Here is a 27,500-nt window from a genome sequence, read left to right as displayed (position 1 = left end):
TGTGGAGGTAGAAGGAAGTTACCGCTTTTATTGTGGTATTCTGAGTAACGTGACGTCATATCCGTTCCGTATCCGTCAACCAAAACAAACCTCAGAGAGTGTAAAACGTTGGAGGGTCGTCGTGGATACGACCTGCACCCTCACATGTTAAATCCAGTGTGGTAAACACTACACATCCAGTAAAGGATGGAAACACTTTGGGTTTCACACATTGACAGGAAAAGCAGAGCTAGACAGAGCAGAGCTAAAGCTGCATGCTAACTTCTAAAAAAGGCCAAAATATATCAGAAAATAAGTCCAAACAAAGGCTGAAAAAAGTCAGAAGAAAAGTCCAAAATATGTCTGAATAAAAGTCTGAAAACGTCTGAAATATATTCCAAAAAGTAAATAGCTATAATAGTATGTATATTTATAATATATTTATTGTTCAACACAGGCCATTTCAGTAGAGGCATTAAATTTGACAATAGAATAGAAATAATGTAGTTTTACTTTTATACGTTTTTACTGGCGTCTGGTCGTCTCTTTCAGTCCAAAATAGTGGAGATGTAGCTCTGCTGCTGGAACCAACTATTGACTTTCACTTTTTACTGATATACGATGTTCAGCTTGGTTCTCTGTTGGCTGTCGTTCTTTACCGCGGGACCGCGTCCTGGGCTGTCCTCGGCTGTCCTCGGGGTTCCCTGCACACAACATTGTAAATATTGAACATGTTTAATATTTTAAATGCGTCCAGGATGGACTTCAGAGCCGACCTCACACCTCAGGAACAGTCTGGAGGAATCAGACTCAGATTCAGCTGGATTGTGGTGTAGCCTGGACCCAGCATTAGATCTGTAACCCTGCTTCATACAAAGCTGGGTCATGATTTGACCTTTGACCTCTGATGATCACATTCAGTCTGTTTGATGAATTAACCCCCCGTCTCTCTCTCTGTGTGTGTGTGTGTGTGTCTGTGTGTGTCTGCAGGCGAGGATAGCGTTCCTGCAGGGGGAGAGGAAAGGTCAGGAGAACCTGAAGAACGACCTGGTCAGAAGAATAAAAATGTTAGAATACGCTCTAAAACAGGAACGGTAAGAAACTCACTCTGTGTCCTAACGTCAGTCACTAGAACGAGATCAGAGGAGGCTCCACTTTGAGCTCTTTTACTGCAGTGGAAACGTCTGACAGTGATCACGTCTGTCCGGGTCAAATTCATCACTAGAAGTGGATGATTATTCTAACTGAACGTTTGTTGTAGTGCATCATCTCTCTAATTAACATTTGTATATTTACTACATGAATATAAAGTAATGAAGCGGACCTCGCCGCACCGTGGACAAAGGGCTCGCTGCGCCCTCTCTCCCCGTCGCTGTCGACCGGGGCGAACTGTCCTCAGAGCGCCCCAACTGCGTCGTGCCCCCAGATCGGGGCTCAGCCCACGTAAAAGGCGCCAGCCGGGGTCTGCGGCAATGTCAGCAACCCGTCCGAACCCGTCTTGAAACACGGACCAAGGAGTCTAACGCATGTGTGAGTCAGATGTGCAAGCAAAACCCCGTGGCGCAATGAAAGTGAGGGCCTGTGTGCGCCGGCTGAGGTTGGGTCCCGGCCCAGCGGGGTCGGGCGCACCAGCGTAAAGTGGTATCGGTGCCGTTGTATCGGAGCCGTTTTGCGAGTACGAGTACATGAGCACAGTATTGGACCCGATACCCGATACTGGTATCGGTGCATCCCTATTTCTAGTTGAGGGGTATAAAAATATCTATAAGAAGAAATAAGAAAATCTTAAATGTGTTGATGAGAAGTTGTTTTTGTGTTTCCTCCTCAGAGCGAAATACCACAAGTTAAAATATGGAACGGAGTTAAACCAAGGGGAGATGAAGATGCCAAGCTTTGAATCAGGTAGGTGATGAAAGAACACGTCTCTTCATATCAGAGAAACACTGAGTACCGTCCTCTTCCTGCTCCTCTATAATCTCTCTGATTCTTCACCTCCTCCTCCTTCTTCTCTTTTACCCCGTGTTTGAAATAAACTCTCTTCCAACACCTGAACGGATCGTATCCACTAATTCTGATCCAACGCCGAGTTCTGACTGAATAATGTGAAGCGAATCATCTCCTCGCTTTACTCGCGCGAATTGGACCGCCGGTATCATTTGTGTTCTAGACGCTCCAGAGAGGAGGAGCTCGTCTCCATAGATACCAACAACTTTTCCTCCATCAACCATGGAAGAAATAACCTCTGTTGCTGCTTCGTACATGTTGGTGAAGTCTCAGAAAACCAAACGCCGTCGTGTCTGGGTTCATAACGTCACCCGGCGGCGAGCTGTATTCACTCACAGTGACATCACACTGACTGTATCTAGCAGCCACACGTCTCTACTGCGGTATGAACCCAAAGTAAACAGATTGAGCTGTGATTTAATATCAATAAACGGATCAAAATGATGCTGATTAGTAAAAGTCAGGTCTTTGTCAGGTCTGTTACCATGACGACAAGCAGACAACTTTTTAAATTGCTTGTTTTCTGAATGGAGTCTGGATGGATCAGTGCACAAAATATGTCATAAATCCGGCAGCAACCTTGTTTCTACCGTAGACAGTCTGTGGTTTATATGCGAATTTCGTGCGTTTGTGTCGCATTATTTGCGCCAAGATTTCACTTCCCGCTTGGTGTGAACGTACCGTAAGATCATTGGAGTAACATGAGGCGGCCTAAACTACAAGTTCATACACCAGGTTTTCTTTTTAGGATTGTACAAATTCTGATTTATGTGAAAGTCTGAAAGCGTCCAGAAGGTGTTGGTGTATTAATCATCTGTTGTTTTATGTGTGCGTTTGTCCTTTTTAGACACCAAAGACTCTGAGGTCTCTGCTGTTCCTGCCAACAGTCAGCTCACCTGGAAACAAGGAAGACAACTACTCAGACAGTAAGAACAAGTGTTAACTCTTCTGCTTTCGTTTTCTTCCGTTTTCTCAGTAAAGAACTCTCAAAACCCAGGATCAGACATGTTGACTGATCCTCGTTCAGACTTTAGCTGCAGCTAACTGATTATTTCTGTTAGTGATTAACATAATGTCAGTATCTGGGTGCTCTACCGTTGTAGCGTCGGCCCATTTGACCACGGAGACGAGAGCGACGGCCGGCTCCACCGCTATGTTACCGCCATACCACAACTTTACCTCCATACCATAACGTTACCACCATACCATAACGTTACCACCATACCATAACGTTACCACCATACCATAACGTTACCTCCATACCATAACGTTACCACCATACCATAACGTTACCTCCATACCATAACGTTACCTCCATACCATAACGTTACCTCCATACCATAACGTTACCTCCATACCATAACGTTACCACCATACCATAACGTTACCTCCATACCATAACGTTACCTCTATACCATAACGTTACCACCAGACCATAACGTTACCACCATAACCATAACGTTACCACCATACCATAACGTTACCTCCATACCATAACGTTACCTCTATACCATAACGTTACCACCATACCATAACGTTACCACCATACCATAACGTTACCACCATACCATAACGTTACCTCCATACCACAACGTTACCACCATACCATAACGTTACCTCCATACCATAACGTTACCACCATACCATAACGTTACCTCTATACCATAACGTTACCACCATACCATAACGTTACCCCCATACCATAACGTTACCCCATACCATAACGTTACCTCCATACCATAACGTTACCCCATACCATAACGTTACCACCATACCATAACGTTACCTCCATACCATAACGTTACCACCATACCATAACGTTACCTCCATACCATAACGTTACCACCATACCATAACGTTACCTCCATACCATAACGTTACCTCCATACTATAACGTTACCTCCATACCATAACGTTACCACCATACCATAACGTTACCTCCATACCATAACGTTACCTCCATACCATAACGTTACCTCCATACCATAACGTTACCACCATACCATAACGTTACCACCATACCATAACGTTACCTCCATACCATAACGTTACCACCATACCATAACGTTACCTCCATACTATAACGTTACCACCATACCATAACGTTACCTCCATACCATAACGTTACCTCCATACCATAACGTTACCACCATACCATAACGTTACCACCATACCATAACGTTACCTCCATACCATAACGTTACCTCCATACCATAACGTTACCACCATACCATAACGTTACCACCATACCATAACGTTACCTCCATACCATAACGTTACCTCCATACCATAACGTTACCACCATACCATAACGTTACCTCCATACCATAACGTTACCACCATACCATAACGTTACCTCCATACCATAACGTTACCTCCATACCATAACGTTACCACCATACCATAACGTTACCTCCATACCATAACGTTACCTCCATACCATAACGTTACCTCCATACCATAACGTTACCGCCATACCATAACGTTACCGCCATACCATAACGTTACCACCATACCATAACGTTTCCTGCTAACTTTTTCACACTTTTCTCAGTTGTTTTCAGAGATACATTTTTCAGCCATATTTTGGCATTTTTTCAGCCTTTTTTTGGAAATATTTCAGACTTTTGTTGAACATATTTCTGCCATTTTTAAGCTTTTTTTCAGATATATTTCGGACATAGTTTGGCATTTTTTCTGCTTTTTTTTTTTAGATATATTTCAGATGTTTTTCGGACTTATTTTTGCCTTTTTTTAGAAGTTAGCATGCAGCTTTAGCTCTGCTCTGTCTAGCTTTGCTTTTCCTGTCAATGTGTGAAAGCCAAAGTGTTTCCATCCTTTACTGGATGTGTAGTGTTTACCACGCTGGATTTAACATGGGAGGGTGCAGGTCGTATCCACGACGACCCTCCAACGTTTTAGACGCTCTGAGGTTTGTTTTGGTTGATGGATACGGAAGGATTATGACGTCACGTTACTCAGACTACCACAATAAAAGCGGTAACTTCCTTCTACCTCCACATAAAACATCTGTTTAGAAATTGTTAATAAAAATAGTGACACATCGGTGAATGGATTTATTTTTCCCACCGTTGGTTTCCAGTGATGTGAGACTGTGTGTGTGTGTGTGTGTGTGTCCAGGTACCTACAGGAAGTGATGTGAGACTGTGTGTGTGTGCAGGTACCTACAGGAAGTGATGTGAGACTGTGTGTGTGTGTGTGCAGGTACCTACAGGAAGTGATGTGAGACTGTGTGTGTGTGCAGGTACCTACAGGAAGTGATGTGAGACTGTGTGTGTGTGTGTGTGTGCAGGTACCTACAGGAAGTGGGCTACACAGACACCATCCTGGACGTGCGTACTCAGAGGGTTCGCTCTCTGCTCGGCCTGTCGGGCTCCGAGCAGAACGGTTCTGTGGAGAACAAGAACCTGCAGCACCTGATCAACGGGACGGAGCGCCGCAAGGACAGCAAGAGGTACACACACACACACACACACACAGAGAGAGATAGGGAGGGTCAGAGGTCACACAGAGGTCACACCTGTGTGTGTCGATGTGTGCAGGAGTCCAGGTGACGTTCTGGAGACGTTCAACTTCCTGGAGAACGCAGAGGACAGCGACGAAGACGAGGACGAGGAGGGAGACCTGATGGACGACATCACCGACAAACACCCCCGAGCCAAGAAACACAAGACCAAGGTACGCACGCACACACACGCACACACACGCACACACACGCACACAAACACACACAAACACACACACGCACACTCCCTTCCCCCTCTTATCTTTTCTGTCACCCCTCCTTCACTCCCATCCTTCCTTCCTTCCTTCATTCCTCCCTTTCTACCTCCTTCCCTCCCATCCTTCCTTTCTTCCTCTCTCTCTCTCTCCCTCCTCCCTTCTTTCCTCTCTCTCTCCTTTCCTCCCTTTCTTCCTTCCTTCCTCCCTTTCTTCCTTCCTTCCTACCTTCATTCCTCCCTTTCTCCCCCTTTCCCTTCCTTCCTTCCTTTCTTCCTTCTCCCTCTTATCTTTTCTGTTATCTATCACTCATCCTTCCCTCCCATCCTTCCTTCATTCCTCCCTCTCTCCTTCCTTCCCTCCCATCCTTCCTTCATTCCTCCCTCTCTCCTTCCTTCCCTCCCATCCTTCCTTCATTCCTCCCTCTCTTTCGCTCTCTCTCTCTCTCTCCCTCCCTTCCTTCCTTCCCTTCTTCCCCCTCTTATCTTTTCTGTTATCTTTCACCCCTCCTTCCCTCCCATCCTCCCTTCATTCCTCCCTCCCTCCCTACTTACTTCCTTCCTCTCTCTCCCTTTCTTTCTTCCTCTTCATATCTGTTCTGTTCACTCCCATCCGTCATTCTTCCCTCCCTCCCTTTCTTCCTCCTCCCCTCCCATCCTTCCTTCATTCCTCCCTCTCTCCCTCCCATCCTTCCTCCCTCCCTCCCTCCACTCCTCCACCTGTGCCTCCCACCTTTTCTCTTCTCCTTTCTCTGCCTCCCTTCTCCTCCTCCATCCTTGCTCCCTCCTCTCTTCACTGATTCTTCTTCTCTTCTCCTCCTCCTCCTGCAGGTGGGGAACGAGGGCTTGGCGTCGGAGGACGACGCCGACACGGAGGAGGCTCTGAAGGAGTTTGACTTCCTGGTGACGGCGGAGGACGGCGAGGGAGCCGGCGAGGCTCGGAGCTCTGGAGACGGGACGGAGTGGGGTGAGAGACGGCGGCCAATTTAAGTTCGGTTGAATCGGACTCTGGTTTGTTTTCCATCTCGGTGAGATTCGTTTAGAGGAAGAGGTCAGCATCCTGCGTCTCTTCAGCTCCTCTCCAGCGGCTCCCTGTGGAGCTTTAAACATGGAAATGAAGAACTGTTCTTTGTTTACATTTTCATTTTTATTGATATATTATGAAGTCATTTTACGTGTTATTTTCTTTATTCTCGTAATATTACGACTTTATTGTGTAAATCTCAGATGTTTTTTTCGCTCAATGTGGCCCTAATACTCCGTGGTACATTTGCACTTTGGCCCTCACTGCATTAGACTTATATCCTCTATATATATATAGTGTATATATATACTCTATGGGTGAGGGGGATTCTACTGTTAATCTGTATAAAACTCTTGTGTTAAAGTAAAATGTGTCTCTGCAGCGGAGCCTCTCCCGTTTCCTCCCGGCGGGGGGAAGTCCTTCCTGTTGGGGGGCTCAGACGACGTGTTGGAGAGCGTGCTGGGTTTGGGCGACCTCGCCGACCTCACCGTCACCAACGACGAAACAGACTACAGCTACGACGTAAGACACACCAACTACGCCGCCCGCAGCTTCGGTTCAGGACACATTCATCGTTGACCTCTAACCCCGTTATCTGTGATCTGTCACTGACCTTCAGCTGCCGTCCAATAAGGAGTCTTCGTTCAGGAAGACGTGGAACCCCAAGTACACGCTGCGGAGCCACTTCGACGGCGTCCGAGCGCTGGCCTTCCACCCTGTGGAGCCCTGTCTGGTCACCGTGTCCGAGGACCACACCCTCAAACTGTGGAACCTCACCAAGACCGTCCCTGCCAAAAAGTACAGCACACATACCTGAACCGTTACTCTGAGCCGTTATTCTGAGCCGTTATTCTGAGCCGTTACTCTGAACCGTTACTCTGATAGACCGGTACTCTGAGCCGGTACTCTGAGCCGGTACTCTGAGCCGGTACTCTGAGCCGGTACTCTGAGCCGTTACTCTGAACCGTTACTCTGATAGACCGTTACTCTGAGCCGGTACTCTGAGCCGGTACTCTGAGCCGGTACTCTGAGCCGGTACTCTGAGCCGGTACTCTGAACCGTTACTCTGATAGACCGGTACTCTGAACCGTTACTCTGAGCCGGTACTCTGAGCCGGTACTCTGAGCCGATACTCTGAGCCGTTACTCTGATAGACCGGTACTCTGAACCGTTACTCTGAACCGGTACTCTGAGCAGTTACTCTGAGCCGGTACTCTGATAGACCGGTACTCTGAGCCGGTACTCTGAGCCGGTACTCTGAGCCGGTACTCTGAGCCGGTACTCTGAGCCGGTACTCTGAGCCGGTACTCTGATAGACCGGTACTCTGAGCCGGTACTCTGATAGACCGGTGTTACTGGAGTTCATTGAAGGAGAACTATGATGTAATCTATTGGTCCCAGTCAGAGTGTTGATGAGTTTCGGTGAACGGGGGGGCCGCGGTTAACAACAGCTGAACTCATATATCTAAACATCTGTTTACAAACTCTCACCACTCAGGCAGAATAACCTCAGTGTGGTTGATCCAGTAGGATTAGAGGATGCTCACTACTAGTTGAAACACTTCGGACTCGTCCAGAGGAACATTTTTAGTGGAGTATTTTTAGACTGAGCTATTTCTACTTTTACTTTAAAGCAGCGGTTCTCAAACTTTTTACATCACATACCCCCTCAGAAAATATTTGTCTCTCCAAGTACCGCCATTACGAGTACAAGTACTTACATCTGGGTACTCTCCGATACCGAGTACCGATACGAGTACTTCTCTCTGCCTAAAGGAGGGTGTGAGCGACACACGGCAGGCTGGGGAGTCCCGCATACGAGGCGGTGCGCCGGGGAGGAGGAACGGGACGACCTGAAAGATGCTGCTGTAAAGTGGTATCGGAGCCGTTTTGCGAGTACGAGTACATGAGCACAGTATCGGATGTTTTGCACGCACTACTACCCGACTGCGCGTGGCGTGGTAGGAGCGCGTGCATATACGTTTTTTTGTTTCAAAATAAAAATATTACAGTAAAGCCCAAACTTATTTTAAATCCCATTTCAATGATCTCATGGTGGAGGTATTTATCATAGGTATAGGTATCATGAGGTATGTTCATATTAGTATTATATGGTTTTAAATGAATTTTATTTCATTTTTTAAAAATACTTCAGAGATTCCTCTGCGTCCCACTAGAGGGAGCCCACGTACCACCGGTGGTACACCAACCACAGTTTGAGAACCACTGCTTTAAAGTATCCGAGTACTTCTTCCACCTCTGTCTATACTTGAAGGGATGTGACGGTGTTAATAACACCGGTGTTACCGACAACACTGCACATTTTACAAGAACAGATGAAGCTCAGTATCTGCAAAGAGCTCTAACTTTAATCTTTAACTAGGATGGCGTGGGGCCGTAGAGTTCCACCTGGCGCCGCTGCCGTCGTATTCCCTGCAGATCACAGACAGTGTGTTTCCTTCACTCAGTGCAGCTCTAGTCTGTGGATTCTCTCTGCTTCAGAGGACAATCCCCCTCTTTCTAACACCTGATGGATCCTTCAGCATTAGCATCTCATTTCCTGCTCCGCGCCGTGTTCTGACATTATTCAGCTCAACTTCAAATCCGGACGCATCAGTGTCCCGACTCCACTATCATAATCCCCTCAGGGTTTACTGCAGCACGCAGCACCAGAACAGAGCTCAGAGCTCCGGCTGGTTAAACAGTAGTAGCAGGGGTGATGAAGATGGTGATGATGAAGAAGAAGAAGATGATGTGGTGTTCAATAACAGTCTGGATGTTTCTGTCTTTCTGTCTTACAGAAGTGCCTCTTTTGATGTGGAGCCCGTCTACACTTTCAGAGCCCACGTGTACGTATCTGAACACAACCTCATCAGGGTTCATTAACCCCCCGAGACCCACTATACATGATGGTAGACGTACGTGATGGTAGACGTACGTGATGGTAGACGTACGTGATGGTAGACGTACGTGATGGTAGACGTACGTGATGGTCATCCCCCTGCTCTGTAATGTCTCAGCAGTTTTGGGCTTGATACCATTTTCTACAGTGAGGTCACGTTTCATGTCTCCTACGGGAACGAACATCATCACACATGAACACAGTTGGACTCATTGGATCCAGCAGAGTCTCGTCTCCACAGTGAGACACAGTTGATGTGACGTATGTAATCTCCGTGTCTCCAGCGGTCCCGTGTTGTCGTTGGCGATGACGTCCAGCGGCGAACAGTGTTTCAGCGGAGGCATCGACTCGACCATCCAGTGGTGGAACATCCCCAGCTCCAACGTGGACCCCTACGACACCTACGGTACGCACATCTGTCCTCCTGCTCGAACCTCAACACCCTAACACCAAGTCTGGACTCTTTAAACCACCACAGAAGAAGAGGGACCACACAAAATGTCCTGGTTTTACAAACAAACGTCCCACACCGTCCAAAGACGTCACATACAAAAAGACAAAAATACCGTCCAGAAATGTCCCGACTAAAAGTTACAAACTGTCTGACTAAAAGATACAAACAACAACAAAAATATTAACAAGAATATTCTTTAAAAGCGTCTACACTAAAGAATGTCCTCACTCTCTACAGATATTATCCCTTTAAAGAATGTCCTCACTCTCTACAGATATTATCCCTTATCCAAAATATCTTCAAAAATGTCCCCACTTTTCCAAAATGTCTAAAATAGTCAAAGAATGTCCCACCTCTTCAAAAGTGTCCTTTCTTATAAAAGTGTCCTCACTTTCCAAAAGTGTCTTCACTGTTCAAACTGTCCTTGCTTTTCCAAAATGTCTTCAGTTTCCAAAATTGTCTTCACTCTTTAAAAATGTCCCAATCCTCCAACTGTCCTTTCCTTTAAGTGTCCCCATTTTCCTAAGACGTGCTTGATGTTAAAAAATGTCCTCAATTTCCAAAAAATGTTCATACTTCACAAAACTGTCCTCACTATTCTAAAAATGTCCCACGTCTCCAAAAGTGTCCTTTCTTATAAAAGTGTCCTCACTTTCCAAAAGTGTCTTTACCGTTCGAAATGTCCTCGCTTCTCCAAAATGTCTCCAGTTTCCAAAATTGTCTTCACTCTTCTAAAAATGTCCCATGTCTCCAAATCTGAACTCTACAACAGTGTCCTTTCCTTTAGGTGTCCCCATTTTCCAAAGATTACTATTGAAAAATGTCCCAACTCTCCGAAAGTGTAAAAACGTCTTCACTAAAAAATGTCCTTTCTTATAAAAGTGTCCTCACTTTCCAAAAGTGTCTTTACCGTTCAAAATGTCCTCGCTTCTCCAAAATGTCTTCAGTTTCTAAAACTGTTTTCACTCTCCACTCTGAAAAATGGGGACACTTAAAGGAAAGGACATTTTTGCAAAGACGTCCTTGCTATTGAAAAATGTCCTCACTCTCTACAAATATTATCCCTTTTCAAGAATGTCCTCACTTTATAAAAATGTCCTCGCTCTTGAAAAATGTCCTTTCTTTTAAAAATGTCCTCCCTTCTCCAAATTGTCTTCATTCTTTAAAACTGTCCTCACTATTGAAAAATGTCCTGAACCTCCGAAAAATGTCCTTTCTTTGTCTTCACTTCCCAGAAACACCCTCTGTCTGTCCACTTGTTGATTCTCAGAGAGACGGAACAAAATCTGTTCCATACAGTTCAATAATAGACCCTCCGCCCACTCTTTTTCCCCTCGTCCAATCAGATCCCAGCGTCCTGGCGGGGTCGTGGTTGGGACACACGGATGCCGTGTGGGGATTGGCTTACAGCGGCATCAAGAACCGCCTCCTGTCCTGCTCGGCCGACGGAACGGTGAAACTGTGGAACCCGACGGAGAAGAACCCCTGCATCAGCACTTTCAACACAAACAACGGTGAGGACGGCGAGCTGAGAGCCCCCCCCCCCAAGCGGAGGACGGCGAGGACACCACAACTTAATGACGTGTTGATCTGTGTGTTTGTAGAGCACGGGGTCCCCACGTCGGTGGACTTCAACGGGTGTGACCCCGCCCACATGGTGGCGTCCTTCAACAGCGGAGACGTGGTGGTGTACAACCTGGAGACTTCCCAGAATACACTGGTGCTGAAGGGGCAGGGAGAAGGCAGTACGTCTCACACGCACGCACACGCACGCACACGCACACACACAGTTTAATTAATAAACAGTTCATGTTAATATGAAACAGAGAAGCTGGATCTACGGAAGCCCATTTGTGACTAAACATGAAAAATTAAAAAAAAGCTAGAAATTGGCAATAATATGTGTAATTTGTACTAAAATGATTTTCTTTTTCTTTCTCTCTCTTCTTTTAACCCCCCCTCCCCTCCTCCTCCTCCTCCCCCTCCTCCTCCTACTCCTCCTCCCCCTCCTCCTCCTCGTCTTCCTCCTCCCCTCCCCCCCCCCTCCCTCCTCCTCTCAGCCCTCCCGGGGTCCAATCATATCAATAAGGTGGTCAGTCATCCCACGCTGCCGGTCACCATCACCGCTCACGAAGACCGACAGATCAAGTTCTACGATAACAAGTCAGGTGAGTTCGTCTCTAGTCTCCACCAGGTGATGAAGAGGAGCACAGACAGGAGGAAGAGGAGAGCAGATGAATTAATCTCAGACTAAAGTTTTCTTTCTAATTGTTGTTTAGATGTAGAGATCAGTGTTGGTAGAGCCTTGCTGTTCACCTGTTCACCTGTCTGTCTGACTTACCTGTATCTGTGTGTGTGTATATCTGTGTGTGTGTGCAGGTAAAGTGATCCATGCTATGGTGGCTCACCTGGATGCAGTGACCAGTCTGGCTGTTGATCCTAACGGCATCTACCTGATGTCTGGAAGTAAGAAACACCCCCCAGGATTTTACACACACACACACATACACACACACACACACACACACACACACACACACACATATATATGAAGTATATATAAAGTGTATATATAAAGTATATATGTCAAATCTTAACTGAAAGAATCTTATAGGTCTTTTACAGTCATTAGTACAAACTAAACATGCAGTTCTTTTTCTTTTCCTCCCTCCTCTTCCTCCTCCTCCTCCTCCTCCTCCTCATCCTCTTCCTCCTCTTCCTCCTCCTCCTCCTCTTCCTCCTCTTCCTCCTCCTCTTCCTCCTCCTCAGGTCATGACTGCTCCCTGCGTCTGTGGAACCTGGACAGTAAAACGTGTGTTCAGGAGATCACGGCTCACCGGAAGAAGAGCGAGGAGGCCATCTACGACGTGGCCTTCCACCCCTCCAAGGCCTACATCGCCTCCGCCGGCGCCGACGCCCTCGCCAGGGTCTACGTGTAGACGACGAAGAGGAGGAGGAGGAGGAGGAGGAGGAGAGGGAGGAGGACCGCGGGGCGAGGGACAGACAGACACAGACAGAGACAGAGAGAGACACAAGCAGTATTCAGGTCTGTTCAGGTCTCTGAACACAGATTATATATTAATGAAAGACTGAACACACACACACACACACACACACACTCACTCAGCTGTGTCGTGTCCTCCGGCTGACTGAGGACTCTGGGAGACGTTCAGCAGGTGGATACTGAGCAGCTCACCTGTCCTGTGATGTCATCACCCCGTCGTCCACTGAGTCCTGATGACACTACATGAAGCCCCGCCCCCTCCCTGGTGTCAACACTAGTCCGACCTCCTGACCTCCACCTTTAAAGGAAGAATCCCCCGGAGTCGGCTCTCGTGGCGTTCTGCGTTTCACTCGTCGTCCAGATGTTGGACAGCAGAAACCGTTTTCAGGTTTTGGCGTCTATTTTGGCGTTTATTCCTCTCAGTGAAGGCAGCGGTGTGTGTTGACGACTGACGCAGTGAGATGACGGACGCAACAAAGGTCGCCAGCTGGACTCGGGGTCGTTCAACGGTCGGCGTTTTAACCCCCCCCCGCCCCCTTCAATCTTCACTGAGCTTTGAAGCGACACTACGAGTGTAAAGTGTTGCCCGTTGAAGTGATGCTGCAGCGCTCGTCGACGACGTAGCTCTGTGGTCAAACGGCGCCGTCGGCTCGCTAACGGCGAGTTCTTTTTCCATCTTTTAGATGGAGCTGTGTGGAAAGAGAGAGAGAGACGGGGAACCAAACTAAACTTCGTCTTCGTTATTGGAGCGCTGAGGAACGTCGAGGCCGACTCGACTTTGACTCGTCTGCCGCCGCCACTTCTGTAGCTTCGTGTCTCCGGCTTCCATCAGAAAACGACTCGCTCGCTGCGTCGCTCGTCGTGTGAACACGGCGTCGGTCCTCTCGGAGTCGGTACGGCGATACAGAGGAAATATCAAACATCACGATCAGGGCTGTCGGAGGTAATAACGCACATTCGTTTTAACGCCACAAATTATTTTAAAGCAATTTGTGATTTTTAGGTTTTAGGTAGCGGCTCAGTTTTAAATCCTGGTATCATCTGAAACTCTAGAACCTGATGAATCCATCGGTACAAACCAGGTCACACTAGCTGCTCATGAAGGAGGTTAAATAACGCTCCAAAGTTACTCTACATTTTGACGAGGAAAAACTGTAATGGCCATTTTCAAAGGGGTCCCTTGACCTCTGACCTCCAGATCAGTGAATGTGTGAGGGCTTCTGTCTAAAAAATATCTGAATAAAAGCCTGAAAAATGTCCAAAAAGAAAGGCAGAAGAAGAGTCCGATCCTGGTATCATAGTAAACTCTAGAACCTGATGAATCCATCGGTACCAACCAGGTCACACTAGCTGGTCATGAAGGAGGTTAAATAACACTCTGAACTTCCACTAAATTAAGATCAGTGAATGTAAATGGGTTCTATGGGTACCCACGAGTCTCCCCTTTACAGACATCATTGTCATTGGTTTGTGTTGTTCATTGAATTACAATAATAAATATATACATACATTATGCATAAAGCAGCATGTTCGTCCACTCCCATGTTGATAAGAGGATTAAATACTGGACTAATCTCCTTTAAGGTTCATTTAGAACAGATAGAAATGAGTGATTAAATATTTTAATATGACAGCCCTAATCACGATGTTTGTTTTTACCAAATACCTCGATATCCATATTGTAGGACAACTGAATATATCCAGTCTGATCTACGTCACCTGAACGCAGCATCACTTCTGGGGCGCCGGCGTGGTGTTTTCAGGTCGTCCGTCCGTCCATCCGTCCTGTCCGTGTTTGTCGAAGGTGGAGCTGCAACAATTACTCCATAAGTTGTCGACTATTAATAATAATGATAATCGATGAATCATTTTGAGTCCGTTTTTAAAAAGTCTAAATTCTGATTGCAGCTCGTTAAGTGTGAATATTTTCTGTGACAGTAAACTGAATAACTCTGAGGGGTTTATAGACCAAACAACTGATCGATTAATTGAGAAATTGTGACGATTTCAGGATCAAATGACGTTTTGGAGCGACGGCGGGTGTAACGGCGTGACCGGCTGGCGGAGGGATACGACCACGAGGCGACTAGTCTAGTTGGCATTCTGTGTTTCTTCCCAAACTCTCTCAGAAACGTCTTTGTGTCTTGAGAAACGTCTCTTGTTGTTGTTGTTCCATGCTGCTAAACTAAAGGAGGGGTGCGTTCACAACACCGCTAAAACAAAAAAACTGTTAAACGGAAGTTAACGGGGCTTTTTTCTGCGAGTTCGTCCTCCCGTCAGCGAACGGTTTGAATATCCGTGTGCTGACACCTGTTAGACGTCACCGAGGAAACCGACCACAGGAAACAAACATTACGTTTCTCTGCGAAACATCAACCAGAAAAAAACCTGCGCTGTAACGGTAACGCAGCCTGAGAGGAAACACTGAACCGGTAACGGTAACGCAGCCTTAGAGGTAACACTGAACCGGTAACGGTAACACAGCCTTAGAGGAAACACTGAACTGGTAACGGTGACGCAGCCTTAGAGGTAACACTGAACCGGTAACGGTAACGCAGCCTTAGAGGTAACGGTAACGCAGCCTTAGAGGTAACGGTAACGCAGCCTTAGAGGTAACACTGAACCGGTAACGGTAACGCAGCCTTAGAGGTAACGGTAACGCAGCCTTAGAGGTAACACTGAACCGGTAACGGTGACGCAGCCTGAGAGGAAACACTGAACCGGTAACGGTAACACAGCCTGAGAGGAAACACAGAACCGGTAACGGTAACGCAGCCTGAGAGGAAACACAGAGCCGGTAACGGTAACGCAGCCTGAGAGGAAACACAGAGCCGGTAACGGTAACGCAGCCTGAGAGGAAACAATGAACCGGTAACGGTAACGCAGCCTGAGAGGAAACACTGAACCGGTAACGGTAACGCAGCCTGAGAGGAAACACGGAGCCGGTAACGGTAACGCAGCCTGAGAGGAAACACTGAACCGGTAACGGTAACGCAGCCTGAGAGGAAACACGTTGAAACGCGTCGGAGCTGAACAGCAGAAGAAGATCGGAGGGTTTTTTCCTTTAAGGCGTCTCCAGCTGCAGCAGTCAGAGGAGAAGAAGAAGATCCAGCTGTTCCTAACGAAGGAACAGAACATCTGGAGTTTTAACCCGTCGAGGTTTCGTTGTATTTTACGTTTTTTAATCTTTAAATCTGAACTTTCAGATTGAGACTTTTTTACTGTTTTTAACAAGTTCAAACGTGTCGGTTTAGTTTCTAAATCACCAACGACCACGTCGGGTTAAACATCGGAATCTGTCTCTCTGAGCTGATTGGACGCCGGTCCTAACGAGGACAGATGATTGGTTAATACACCCCCCACCCCCCAACTCAGCCCCTGTAGGGCTAATCGGAGCCCTGCGTTTCAACCACCAACCAGGCGAAGGATTCAGGCGTTACTGTCGTTCCGTACGGACGTTTTCTGTTTGTGTAAAATAAATCTAGTTTTTATAATCGTTTTTATAAATGTCTCGTCAGGAGGATTCTGGGTCGTCTTCACTCCCGTCCCGCCCCGTCCCGTCATCACTCTCGATCTCAGAGGAGGTTTCACGTCATGTAGGAAGTAGATGAGAGAGGGAGGACTGGCTGAGGAGGAGGAGGAGGAGGAGGAGGAGGAGATCCATTACAACAGAAAACATTTGTAGAACATTTCTAACTTCACTGGCTTCTGGTAATTAACTAGGAAGTGTTTGGCTTTACAAACTGGTACCTGAACGCACCATAGTCCCAGTGACGGGTCGTGTCCACAGGGGCGTTTTTTATGGCGAGGGATCTCCTCGCTTCCCCAGCGTTGGGACGCTTGACAGGCTGCTACTAGACACCTGATTGGACGAACTCTTTCCCTCCGTGGGCCGCTGCTCTCAAACCGGAACCAACATGGCGGCTCGTTTGGAAACTTTCTTATTACGTAGACAACGAATGGGAAGCGTGGAAAGGACTGCGCTGTGGACACGTACCGTTATGTCTCATCAAATGTTTCCAGAAACACATTTCAGTGCTGTAGAAGAAGAAAGTTTCCAAACGAGCCGCCATGTTGGTTCCGGTTTCAAAGCGAAAGAGTTCGTCCGATCGGGTGTCTAGTAGCGGCACATCAAGCTTCCAACGCTGGGAAGCGAGGAGATCGCAATAAAAAACGCAGCTGTGGGCACGAACCGTTCCATCGACAACGTTTAGTTTGAAGTTTCAAGGGAGTTTCCAGAGGCGGCGAGTCGCGTCTGACGCCCCTGATTTACATAAAGTAGCCTCGACCTCAACTTTATGCAAATGAGGAGCGGCCGACGTGACGCCTCGTCTCTCGAATTGCGCCGCCACGCTACCAGAATGCATTGTTGCACGGCTGCTTACATAGACAATGAATGGGAAGCGTGGAACGGGGAGGCTGGGGACACGGACCATGAGGCAGGAGATGCTGCTATTAGCTTTCTCCTCTTCCTCCTCCTCCTCCTTCTCTTCCTCCTCTTCCTCCTCCTCCTCCTCCTCCTCCTCCTCATATCACTGTGTGAGTTTTCTCTTCATGTTGAGTACATATGACTTCTTCGTCGCAGCTTCAACCATCAGGAGTGAAGTTATTTATCTCATTTTGTCCTCATAAGGAGAGAAAAGAGGCGGTTTGAGCTCCAGGAGAAACGGTCCAATCAGACGCCTCCTGGGGCGGGTTTCCGACCACATAAAGCTGCCACCTGATTGGCCGACACCCCGACCAGACGTAGTGTTTTTGTTTTAATTGAATAGTTTTTTAAAGTGAAGGGATTTGTAACTCGAGCGTCTCCTGATGGATCACAGATCTTTATTTTTCTCTCCCCCCACGCTACGACTTCCTGTGTACCTAAAGACTCTTTCTGTTTGTGTAATGCATGATTAATACGATAAAAGTATTTTTTCTAGTCTTCCAGAAAAATGGAAAAAAAAGTTCTGATCAGTTTGCGAGTTTTGATGAGTTTTGTAATTTTTTTTTTTTGATTTCTGAACTATGAAACAGCAGATTTTAAAGATTGTACCACATAGCAGAATACAACTGTTGAAATGTATATAAAATGTCTATAATAACTATTAAATGGTGTACCTGTACAGAGGCTGCTGCTCCGCTCGTCATTCTGTGTCCTCACTCAGGAAGTGAACCGCCAAAATAAAAGCTGAGGCAACCTTTTTTGTGATGTGAAGATTTTGCTGATTTTTTCAGACCTTTAAACCGTTGACGAGGAGACACGAGGACAATATTCAAGTCCAAAAGTCTGGTCCAGAACTGTGAGGACCACCTGTCCCAGTCCTGGACCACGGTCTTGGATCACGGATCTCGGTCCTGGATCACGGTTTCAAGATATGAACCCGATTCTGGCGCTGGTGGTCAGAAGACACCTACGTCCTGTCGTCGTCTTCACCTACGTCCTGTCATCGTCGTCTACGTCCTGTCGTCTTCACCTACGTCCTGTCTGCGTCTTTTCGTCTTCACCTACGTCCTGTCGTCTTCACCTACGTCCTGTCGTCGCCTACGTCCTGTCGTCTTCACCCTGTCGTCTTCGCCTACGTCCTGTCGTCTTCACCCTGTCGTCTTCGCCTACGTCCTGTCGTCTTCACCCTGTCGTCTTCGCCTACGTCCTGTCGTCGTCGCCTACGTCCTGTCGTCTTCGCCTACGTCCTGTCGTCGTCGTCTACGTCCTGTCGTCTTCGCCTACGTCCTGTCGTCTTTACCTACATCCTGTCGTCGTCTTTACCTACATCCTGTCGTCGTCTTCACCTACGTACGTCCTGTCGTCGTCTTCACCTACGTCCTGTCGTCGTCTTCACCTATGTCCTGTCGTCGTCTACGTCCTGTCGTCTTCACCTACGTCCTGTCGTCGTCTTCACCTACGTCCTGTCGTCTTCACCTACGTCCTGTCGTCGTCTTCACCTACGTCCTGTCGTCTTCACCTACGTCCTGTCATCGTCTTCACCTACGTCCTGTCGTCTTCGTCTACGTCCTGTCGTCTTCGTCTACGTCCTGTCGTCTTCGTCTACGTCCTGTCGTCGTCGTCTACGTCCTGTCGTCTTCACCTACGTCCTGTCGTCTTCTTCGTCTACGTCCTGTCGTCTTCTTCGTCTACGTCCTGTCGTCTTCTTCGTCTACGTCCTGTCGTCTTCACCTACGTCCTGTCGTCTTCACCTACGTCCTGTCGTCTTCACCTACGTCCTGTCGTCGTCGATCAGGTCGAAAGCAGCCGAGAAAAGTTGAGTAAGTAAACCTTGAATTTATAATTTTTTCACATAAATCTGAGTTTATTTTTAATATTTTATCAATGAAAACAAAATGATTGTAATGAAATGACAAAGTATAAGAACATGTGATTTAAAGTATTAATAATAAAGTATTGAACAGGTGATTTAAAGTATTAATAATAAAGCATTGAACATGTGATTTAAAGTATTAATAATAAAGCATTGAACATGTGATTTAAAGTATTAATAATAAAGCATTGAACATGTGATTTAAAGTATTAATAATAAAGTATTGAACAGGTGATTTAAAGTATTAATAATAAAGCATTGAACATGTGATTTAAAGTATTAATAATAAAGTATTGAACAGGTGATTTAAAGTATTAATAATAAAGCATTGAACATGTGATTTAAAGTAATAATAAAGTATTGAACAGGTGATTTATTGTTTGGGAGACACGGCTGTCGGGTTTCATCCCTTCTGTCCGTTATATTCCAGCTCTGCAGTCACAGCGAGTGTTTGACAATGTGAGCGGCCTCGATGACGTTGTGGCGTCTGCCGGTGTCTGCCGGGACCGCGGTGGTCGGGGCACGGTACGCAGTGAGCAGAGCGTGGCGTCCGTCGAGGTCGTGCTCGCCGACCATCATGGCGTCCAGGTGCTGACGCAGCAGGAGCCTCAGCTGCTGGTTCTCTCGGTTCAGATCGTCTCTCTGTCTCCTCAGAGCTTCTCGCTGCAGCACACAAGTGTTGATGCTCCTCGTCACCTGCTGCAACTCTGAGAACTCCTGCAGACACAGAGGTCAGTGAAGGCAACACTTTACTATAAACTTCCACTATAGCTGCTGGAGAAGTCCGAACTGTTTGACGTTTGAGCTTGGTTCATCTGCTGCAGGAGGAAAGCTCCTCTGAGCTCACAGGTGAAAGGTTGTACCTACAAGCAGGATGAGTGACATCACAACTAGTCTGGAGCCAATCACGGTCCAGTATTAAACTTTTCATTTCACCTGAAAATCTGAACCAAGGTTTGTCTTTTTGTTACATTGTGTCTATTTGACTAAAGTGTCGCCATCACCTACGTCCCGTCCCGTCCCGTCGTCATCACCTACGTCCCGTCCCGTCGTCATTACCTACGTCCCGTACCGTCGTCTTCACCTACGTCCCGTACCGTCGTCTTCACCTACGTCCCGTACCGTCGTTTTCACCTACGTCCCGTACCGTCGTTTTCACCTACGTCCCGTACCGTCGTCGTCACCTACGTCCCGTCGTCTTCGCCTACGTCCCGTAGTCACCTACGTCTCGTACCGTCGTCTTCACCTACGTCCCATCGTCTTCGCCTACGTCACGTCCCGTCGTCTTCGCCTACGTCCCGTAGTCACCTACGTCTCGTACCGTCGTCTTCACCTACGTCCCATCGTCTTCGCCTACGTCACGTCCCGTCGTCTTCGCCTACGTCCCGTAGTCACCTACGTCTCGTACCGTCGTCTTCGCCTACGTCCCGTCGTCATCGCCTACGTCCCGTCGGCATCACTCTGTTCTCTCCTCGCCAGGAGACTGATGTTGTATAAACGCCCAACGTGTCGTCATTGAGGAGGACGAAAGTTGAACTCTGAATCTGTTCCTACCTTTACTGGTTCCTTCGTCTCACTTCCAGTTTTCTTCGTCTCACTTCCAGTTGTCTCCGTCTCAGGTCCAGTTGTCTCCGTCTCAGGTCCAGTTTTCTCCGTCTCAGGTCCAGTTGTCTCCGGTCTCTGGTCCTCTGAAGGGAATGATGACGAGACACTCTCCAGCTTGTGACACATGTCAGCCACTCGTAGAACCCTCTGACCCTGGATGATCAGCACCGAGAGAAAGGACCAGTGAGCACTGAGAGGACTCGGCTGTGGACAGACAGGATGTGAGACGGACGTGTGTCACCTTGGCGATGACCGCCTGCAGTTTCTTGGCGGCGGCGTCACTCTGGACGGTGAGCTCGGTCAGCTGCTTCCTCGCCGCCGTGTGAGCCTGAGTCAGCTGGTCGCGGAGCGCGTGGGTCTTCCTGTTCACCTGGTTTCTGGCGGCGGTCAGATCCTGATCCACCAACACGTCTTCTGTCTTACTGGAGGTCAGCGCCGCCCTCAGCTGGATGACGGCGTCCTGAGAGATGATGCTACGTTATCTCTGGACACACTGATAGCAGAGCTTTTATTCTGAAAATACTGGAGACTGAACCAGACAGGAAATGTGCCAATTTAAACAAAACTCTGAGCTAAAAGAGACTAAAAAGCTCCGTAGAGCTGCAGAGTTGCTGATAAGTAGCATAAAATATTCACAGGATGTGACTTTATAGCTTTTAGGACCTGAAGCGAATCTCATGGAGGACGGAAGCTGCCAAAATAAAAAATAAATAACTCAAGAAATAATTAATATGCCACTAAATAATATTAGAATAGTTTCAGCTCTGTTCACTCTACTGAAGAACATGACGTGAAAAAGAATATAAAAAAATAATACAGAAATAAATACGGGGGGATGCAAAATTATTTAATTAATTAATTAATTAATTAATTAATTAATTAATTAAAAAATGAATGAATACATTTAAAAATGAATTTTAAATAAATGAAAAATAATGCAAAAATAAATAAATACATTTAAAAAATAATCCATAATCCAAAGAATATAATGAAAATATTACAGAAATAAATAAATACATGAATTTAAAAATGAATGAATAAACTTTTTTTTTAAATAGATAAAGATAATTCAAAAATAAATTCTTAATCCAAAGAATGTATAGAAAATAATACAGAAGTGAATTAATCTGGGGAAAATAATTAGGGGGGGAAATGCAAAGAGAAAATAATAAATTAATTAATCAATTAATACATAAATACACAGATTAGAAAATACATGAATAAATTTAGAAATACATTTTTAATAAATAAATAAAAAATACATTTAAAAATTAATAAAGAGGTAAATAGATAAAGAAGCAAATTACAGAAACAGCAGAAATATAATATAATATAATATAATAATGGCAAATTCATTTATTGAGTTATATATTTTTTTATTTTGTAATTGTAATATAAAATATTGTTGTAATTTAGTTTTTTAGGTTTCTAAAATGTGTTTTTCAGAGAGCTCAATTTCTAAATTAATGTCATTTTTGGAGGTTTTTAGTTCCATTTCAGGTTATAAATTGAATATTTTAAAGACCCAAATTTTAAGTTTCAATTACAAGCCTAGCCAGACCGTAAGTTCTAAGTTTCAATTAAACTGGGATTTGGATCACATTAGATATCTACATGTAGGAGTAAACATCCCAATTACAAAATTGTATGTCTTAAATTTTAATCTGTTAAATCAGAAAATAAAGGAAGACATAAATAGATGGAATCTAATTCCAATATTAAGTTTTGAGTCAAGAATCGAGTCAGTAAAAATGAATATCTTGCCTAGGGTACTATATCTGTTTCAGACTCTGCCAATTGAAATAACTGATAAACAATTCAATGAATGGGATAAATTGATTTCACGTTATACTGTATTTGGCAAGGGAAAAAACCAAGGGTAAGATTTCACACTCTTCAATTGGTAAAGAATAAGGGAGGATTTGCACTCCCTTGCCTAAAAAATGATTATATATCGGCCCAATTGAGGATTTTGTATTGTTGGTGTAATTCTGATTACCAAGCTAGATGGAAAGGAATTGAAAGGAATATATCTGGGACAGTCCCAGTTCAGGCACGGCTAGGGGACAAAAGACTTATTACAAATCTGATGGAAACAGGTAACAGATGGATTAATTTATCTTTGAAATGATGGTTAAATATCATCACTAAGAGTGGCTTACTTGAAGAGATAAAAATTCTGAATTGGTGACCCCATGACCTCGATTTCACCCCAAATAAAATGGATGCAAGCTATAAGGGTTGGGCTAATCGAGGCCTCTCCTCGTACGGTACCTTTGTCAACCAGCGGACATTGACTGACTTTCAGACATTGAAAAGACTATTTGGGTTAAATGAGAACGACTTTTTAGATTTCTTCAGGTACGCCATCACATTACATTCAATTCAATTTATTTTTGTATAGCATCAAATCACAACAGAAGTTATCTCAAGACGCTTTATATATAGAGCAGGTCTATGACCGTACACCAGAGTTTAGAGACCCAACAGGATCCACCAAGCGGGCTGTGGCCAGGAACAACTCCCCGATTACTGGGAAGAAACCTGGAGCAGAACCGGGCGCAGGGCGGGAGGCCATCTGTAGTTCTATGTTAGAGAGTCACAAGGCATTCGATAACAACCTATTGAACGTTTTTATAAGCGCCTATAGAACACATTCGGGGCTTAAAGTCATTTCAAGAATATATAGAGGACTTCAGGAGGCTGAAATAGCGAGCACTACCTACATGAAACAAAAATGGGAACCCTAAACTAATAGCTGCATTCCAGAAGAAGTTTGGTTACAATATTGTGAATTTCATGGAAGATATGGAGCTCAACCTTCTGGAGAACGTTTGGATGGAAGACTGTTAGTAGATCTTTAATTACACCTGTTCAGAAGTCTCATCATTCAGGCTCTTCCAGCTGCTGGAGGAACTAGAGAACCACTATCACCTGTTTTGGGCCTGTCCAAAAGTAAATTATTTTTGGCGTAAGATTTACACAGAATTAGTTACTATATTTGGTACAAACATAGTCTTTAAGTGGGACGAACTACTGTTTGGTCTTCTACTTTCAACATCCACAAATATTAAATCAAAATACTTGTTTGGAATATTGAGTGTAGCTGCTAGAAAAGCAATCACTAAGAAATGGCTTAAACCAGATACCCCATCACTAGAGAACTGGTACGATGTTATTTCATGAAATATTTGTAATGGAAAGAATTAATTTTTCAATGAGGCTTCAGGAAACAAAATTTTAATTTTTTTCTAAATGTAATTTTTTGTATTATTATTTATTTGATCTTATTTTACATGAAAAGCACCCCATGTTCTATAATTTCATTGTAAAAAGTAAAAAAGTTGGTTCACTTCATATTTGAATATACTGTAATTAAGTATGTTTATGTAAATGTCAGAGTAAAACCAAATAAAGGAAAAAGAAAATGAAAAAAAAAAAAAAAATAAAATGTGTTTTTCTGCTGCTCCCGTCCACAGACGCTTCACCTCGCCGTCCACAGACGCTTCACCTCGCCGTCCACAGACGCTTCACCTCGCCATCAGACAGACGTTATAGCGCTCTCTTCAAAGCCACCAGACTCCATTCACAAAAACACTAATTTAACCTCCCAGAACACGGAGTGTACATACTAGTATATAGTATATAGTATACATACAACCCACAGCTAACGTTGACTCAGCTGGCGTTCACGTTATTCAGAACCTTACTGATTAGCTTACTGTGCTAACCTACGTCACTGCTTCCTGCTAACGGCTGAGTGGGCGTTTCCATGTGAACGCAGATGGACCGTCTCTTTAAATAAATCCGTAGAATCCCGTCCTCGGGTTAAACGGCCTCCACATAATCAACGTGTTGCACCGACCTGCAGCCTCTTCACGTTCTTCACGTCTGCGTCCGTCCGTTGGACCAGGCGTTGGGTCGTGTCGAGCAGCTGGGAGAGTTCCTTCGTCTCTTTGCTGCAGAGCTGCACGGCGTCCTGCTTCTGGACGCTCTTCACCTTCAGCTTGACCTTGTCCTCCAGGACCATAGCAGCTTTCTGTCCACAGAGACTGAAATCAGCACAAACTATACGTTCCCTTCTTTAACAACGACTGTAAGTGTGTAAGTGTCTAAAGCCCCCGGACGCCTGGAACTGGAAGACTGGACAGACGTAGTTCATCAAATATATATGATGGAAAAATGGACATATTCTCTATATTCTCTCTATACTCTATATATGAGATTATCTGAGATGAGATATGATACCCTGTCTGCGTGAGCGCTCTCGTAGGCTTTGATGGTTTTCCAGTACAGGTCTTGGATTTCTTCCATCACTGTTTTGTGTCGCTGCTCCACCGTGAACGTGGCGTCCTCCAGGTCATCTCGCTGCTGCTGAGAGCGTGACGACATCTGCTTCCTGAAAAACAACCAGTGGAGACGTCATCGATCTGAACTACTAGAAGCTCACATTCACACGGTTAGATCGGACCGACCTCTCCGAGTTGAACCCGGAGCTCAGGTGCTGCAGGCCGTTCTCCCACCGCCGCTGCACCAACGCCAGCCGTTTGCCCTGCCGATCCCACAGACGCTCCACGTGCTGCAGGTGAACGCGCCTCACCTGAGCCGACTGACGCTCCGCCTCCCGCAGGTCACGCTCCAGATTCTGCGACACAAACAGGAAGTGACGTACAGAGCGCGGACAGGTGTGAAGGTAACGTGGGCGAGAGGAGCGGCAGGCTCACCTTGACGACGCTGTCCAGGCCGTCCAGCTGCCTCTCAAATGTCTGGCTGAGCACCGCTAGGTTTCCACGCAGCTCGCCGGCTCGCGTCTGACGGAGGATCGACCTCCAGCCTTCGTTGAGCTTCAGAAGGTTCACTGCGGTGTTCCTCTCCTCCTTCTGCAACTTGTCCTGAATCCACAGAGACGAAACATCCACCTGGTCACTTGAGGATCAAACACGGATTTATTGTCCTTCTTGGCTGGATACGTTCGGGGGCTTTTAATTTGAAAGGGATCACATTTAAATACTGATGCTGAAACTTCTCAGATGTCTTCAAATGTCTGAATCGGTGTAAACAGAATGAGAATAAAGACTGTGTATTTGCTCTTAGGTTAATATCTTAGTGATACCATCATTTATAAAGAAATTATTCCTTCGTATACATTTCAAATTCAATCGTTCATCAGTCAGTATCACATCGGTAGAACCCGTATTCAGTTCCATTACATCAGCATTAATGCTGTTTAACCCCTCAACACCAGTACAAGTACCAGGCTCAGTTTATACGCTGAACAATGTCCTGAAATTATTAGTAAAATATGTGAAGAAATAGTCAAAACAAAATGTCTGAAAAATATCCCATAAATATCAATAAAATATGTGTAAACTGAACTAAATAACATCTATTAGTAAAGAGGACTTTCTACAAGTTAAAAGCATGAAAAAACATTCAGAAATATGTGAAATATATCCAAAAATGATTAGTAAAAATATGTCCAAAAAATATGGGAAAATGCCAGAAAAATATGTGAAGAATGTCTGATAATTATTAGTAAAATATGTGAAAACTAAACAAAATAACATCTATTAGTAAAAAGGACTTTCTACCATCTAAAAGTATGAAAAAAACATTAAGACATATGTGAAAAATATGTGAAAAATGTCCTAAAATTATTAGTGAAATATGTGAAAAAATAGTAAAAAAATATGAAAAAATATAAATATAAATCCCAAAAATATGTAAAAAATGTCTGAATAATGTGTGAAAATTGCCTGAAAAATATCCCCCAAAAATATCAGTAAAATATGTGAAAACTGAACTAAAGACCATTCAGAAATATGTGAAAAATATACAAAAAAGTATTAATAAAATATGTGAAAAATAATATTGACAAATATCCGAAAAATTTGCAAAAAGTATGGTAAAATATGTGAAAAATATCAGTAAAATATCAGAAAACTAAACTCAATAGCATCTATTATTAAAGAGGACTTCCTACAAGCTAAAAGCATGAAAAAAAACCATCCAGAAATATGTGAAAAATATACAAAAAATGTCCTAAAAGTATTAGTAAAATATGTGAAAACTAAAGTAAAGTAAACCAACCATGTCAGACCAGCTGGTCATGAAGGACGTTAAATAACGCTCCAAAGTTACTCTAAATGTTGGAGAGGAAAAACTGTCACGGCCATTTTCAAAGAGGGTCCCTTGACCTCTGACCTTGAGACTGATCAATAAGGGGGTTTCTGAACAGTTTAGTGCTCGCCATCCAATCACCAAAACATGTAAGGGGGTTAAGGGGTTAAAAAGCTGAAACAGGATGTAAAACACGTCCCGGCTCCTCTGATTAGAGATCAGAGATTACATATGATATATTTATAGAATATAGAGGGTGAGTGACGGTGACCTTCAGAAACAGAGTGAGGATCTCCTCTGATTAGAGATTCTATATGATGTATAGATTATAGATTCTATATTCTATATGATGTATAGATTATAGAT

At 45.0% G+C, this 27,500-nt stretch overlaps 2 protein-coding genes and 2 long non-coding RNA genes across 7 annotated transcripts in view; 3 read left to right on the top strand and 1 right to left on the bottom strand.

Annotated features, from left to right (window-relative positions):
• The window catches only part of strn3 (striatin, calmodulin binding protein 3), a 28,134-nt gene extending 13,592 nt beyond the window's left edge, over positions 1 to 14,542 (top strand). Inside the window, exons 2-17 of one of the 3 annotated variants that reach the window (XR_005210528.1) lie at positions 970 to 1,073; positions 1,808 to 1,881; positions 2,831 to 2,909; positions 5,297 to 5,458; positions 5,547 to 5,682; positions 6,555 to 6,690; positions 7,130 to 7,269; positions 7,367 to 7,545; positions 9,549 to 9,596; positions 9,934 to 10,055; positions 11,450 to 11,617; positions 11,708 to 11,848; positions 12,164 to 12,271; positions 12,483 to 12,569; positions 12,873 to 14,214; positions 14,473 to 14,542. Coding sequence is in view for 2 of the 3 variants with exons in the window: in XM_037796273.1 (XP_037652201.1) it covers positions 970 to 1,073; positions 1,808 to 1,881; positions 2,831 to 2,909; positions 5,297 to 5,458; positions 5,547 to 5,682; positions 6,555 to 6,690; positions 7,130 to 7,269; positions 7,367 to 7,545; positions 9,549 to 9,596; positions 9,934 to 10,055; positions 11,450 to 11,617; positions 11,708 to 11,848; positions 12,164 to 12,271; positions 12,483 to 12,569; positions 12,873 to 13,042 (1,854 nt within the window). In the remaining variant the exon portion in view is untranslated. Of the gene's footprint in view, positions 1 to 969; positions 1,074 to 1,807; positions 1,882 to 2,830; positions 2,910 to 5,296; positions 5,459 to 5,546; positions 5,683 to 6,554; positions 6,691 to 7,129; positions 7,270 to 7,366; positions 7,546 to 9,548; positions 9,597 to 9,933; positions 10,056 to 11,449; positions 11,618 to 11,707; positions 11,849 to 12,163; positions 12,272 to 12,482; positions 12,570 to 12,872; positions 14,329 to 14,472 lie in introns of those variants that run through there. The other 2 variants (XM_037796273.1, XM_037796272.1) reach the window with 2 other exon arrangements.
• Positions 14,543 to 14,656: 114 nt separating this feature from the next.
• On the top strand, positions 14,657 to 18,220 carry LOC119504254. Its single transcript, XR_005210529.1, has 2 exons — positions 14,657 to 15,673; positions 15,720 to 18,220. It is a non-coding gene; the product is annotated as an uncharacterized LOC119504254 (long non-coding RNA).
• Positions 18,221 to 19,665: 1,445 nt separating this feature from the next.
• Positions 19,666 to 27,500, bottom strand: part of ccdc65 (coiled-coil domain containing 65) — an 18,596-nt gene continuing 10,761 nt past the window's right edge. The window contains exons 3-10 of one of the 2 annotated variants that reach the window (XM_037796278.1): positions 25,739 to 25,906; positions 25,490 to 25,659; positions 25,263 to 25,413; positions 24,880 to 25,053; positions 21,256 to 21,474; positions 21,037 to 21,167; positions 20,964 to 20,994; positions 19,666 to 20,126 (exon numbers count right to left, since the gene is read on the bottom strand). In XM_037796278.1, the coding sequence (XP_037652206.1) occupies positions 19,848 to 20,126; positions 20,964 to 20,994; positions 21,037 to 21,167; positions 21,256 to 21,474; positions 24,880 to 25,053; positions 25,263 to 25,413; positions 25,490 to 25,659; positions 25,739 to 25,906 (1,323 nt within the window). In that variant the 3' untranslated portion in view covers positions 19,666 to 19,847. Of the gene's footprint in view, positions 20,127 to 20,963; positions 21,168 to 21,255; positions 21,475 to 24,879; positions 25,054 to 25,262; positions 25,414 to 25,489; positions 25,660 to 25,738; positions 25,907 to 27,500 lie in introns of both variants that reach the window. The other variant, XM_037796277.1, reaches the window with a different exon arrangement.
• Positions 20,014 to 20,336, top strand: LOC119504258. Its single transcript, XR_005210533.1, has 2 exons — positions 20,014 to 20,140; positions 20,234 to 20,336. It is a non-coding gene; the product is annotated as an uncharacterized LOC119504258 (long non-coding RNA).

Source organism: Sebastes umbrosus, chromosome 16 (genome assembly GCF_015220745.1).
Source record: "Sebastes umbrosus isolate fSebUmb1 chromosome 16, fSebUmb1.pri, whole genome shotgun sequence".
In the NCBI taxonomy this organism is placed as follows: Eukaryota; Metazoa; Chordata; class Actinopteri; order Perciformes; family Sebastidae; genus Sebastes; species Sebastes umbrosus.
This window is presented reverse-complemented; position numbering and strand designations above follow the sequence as displayed.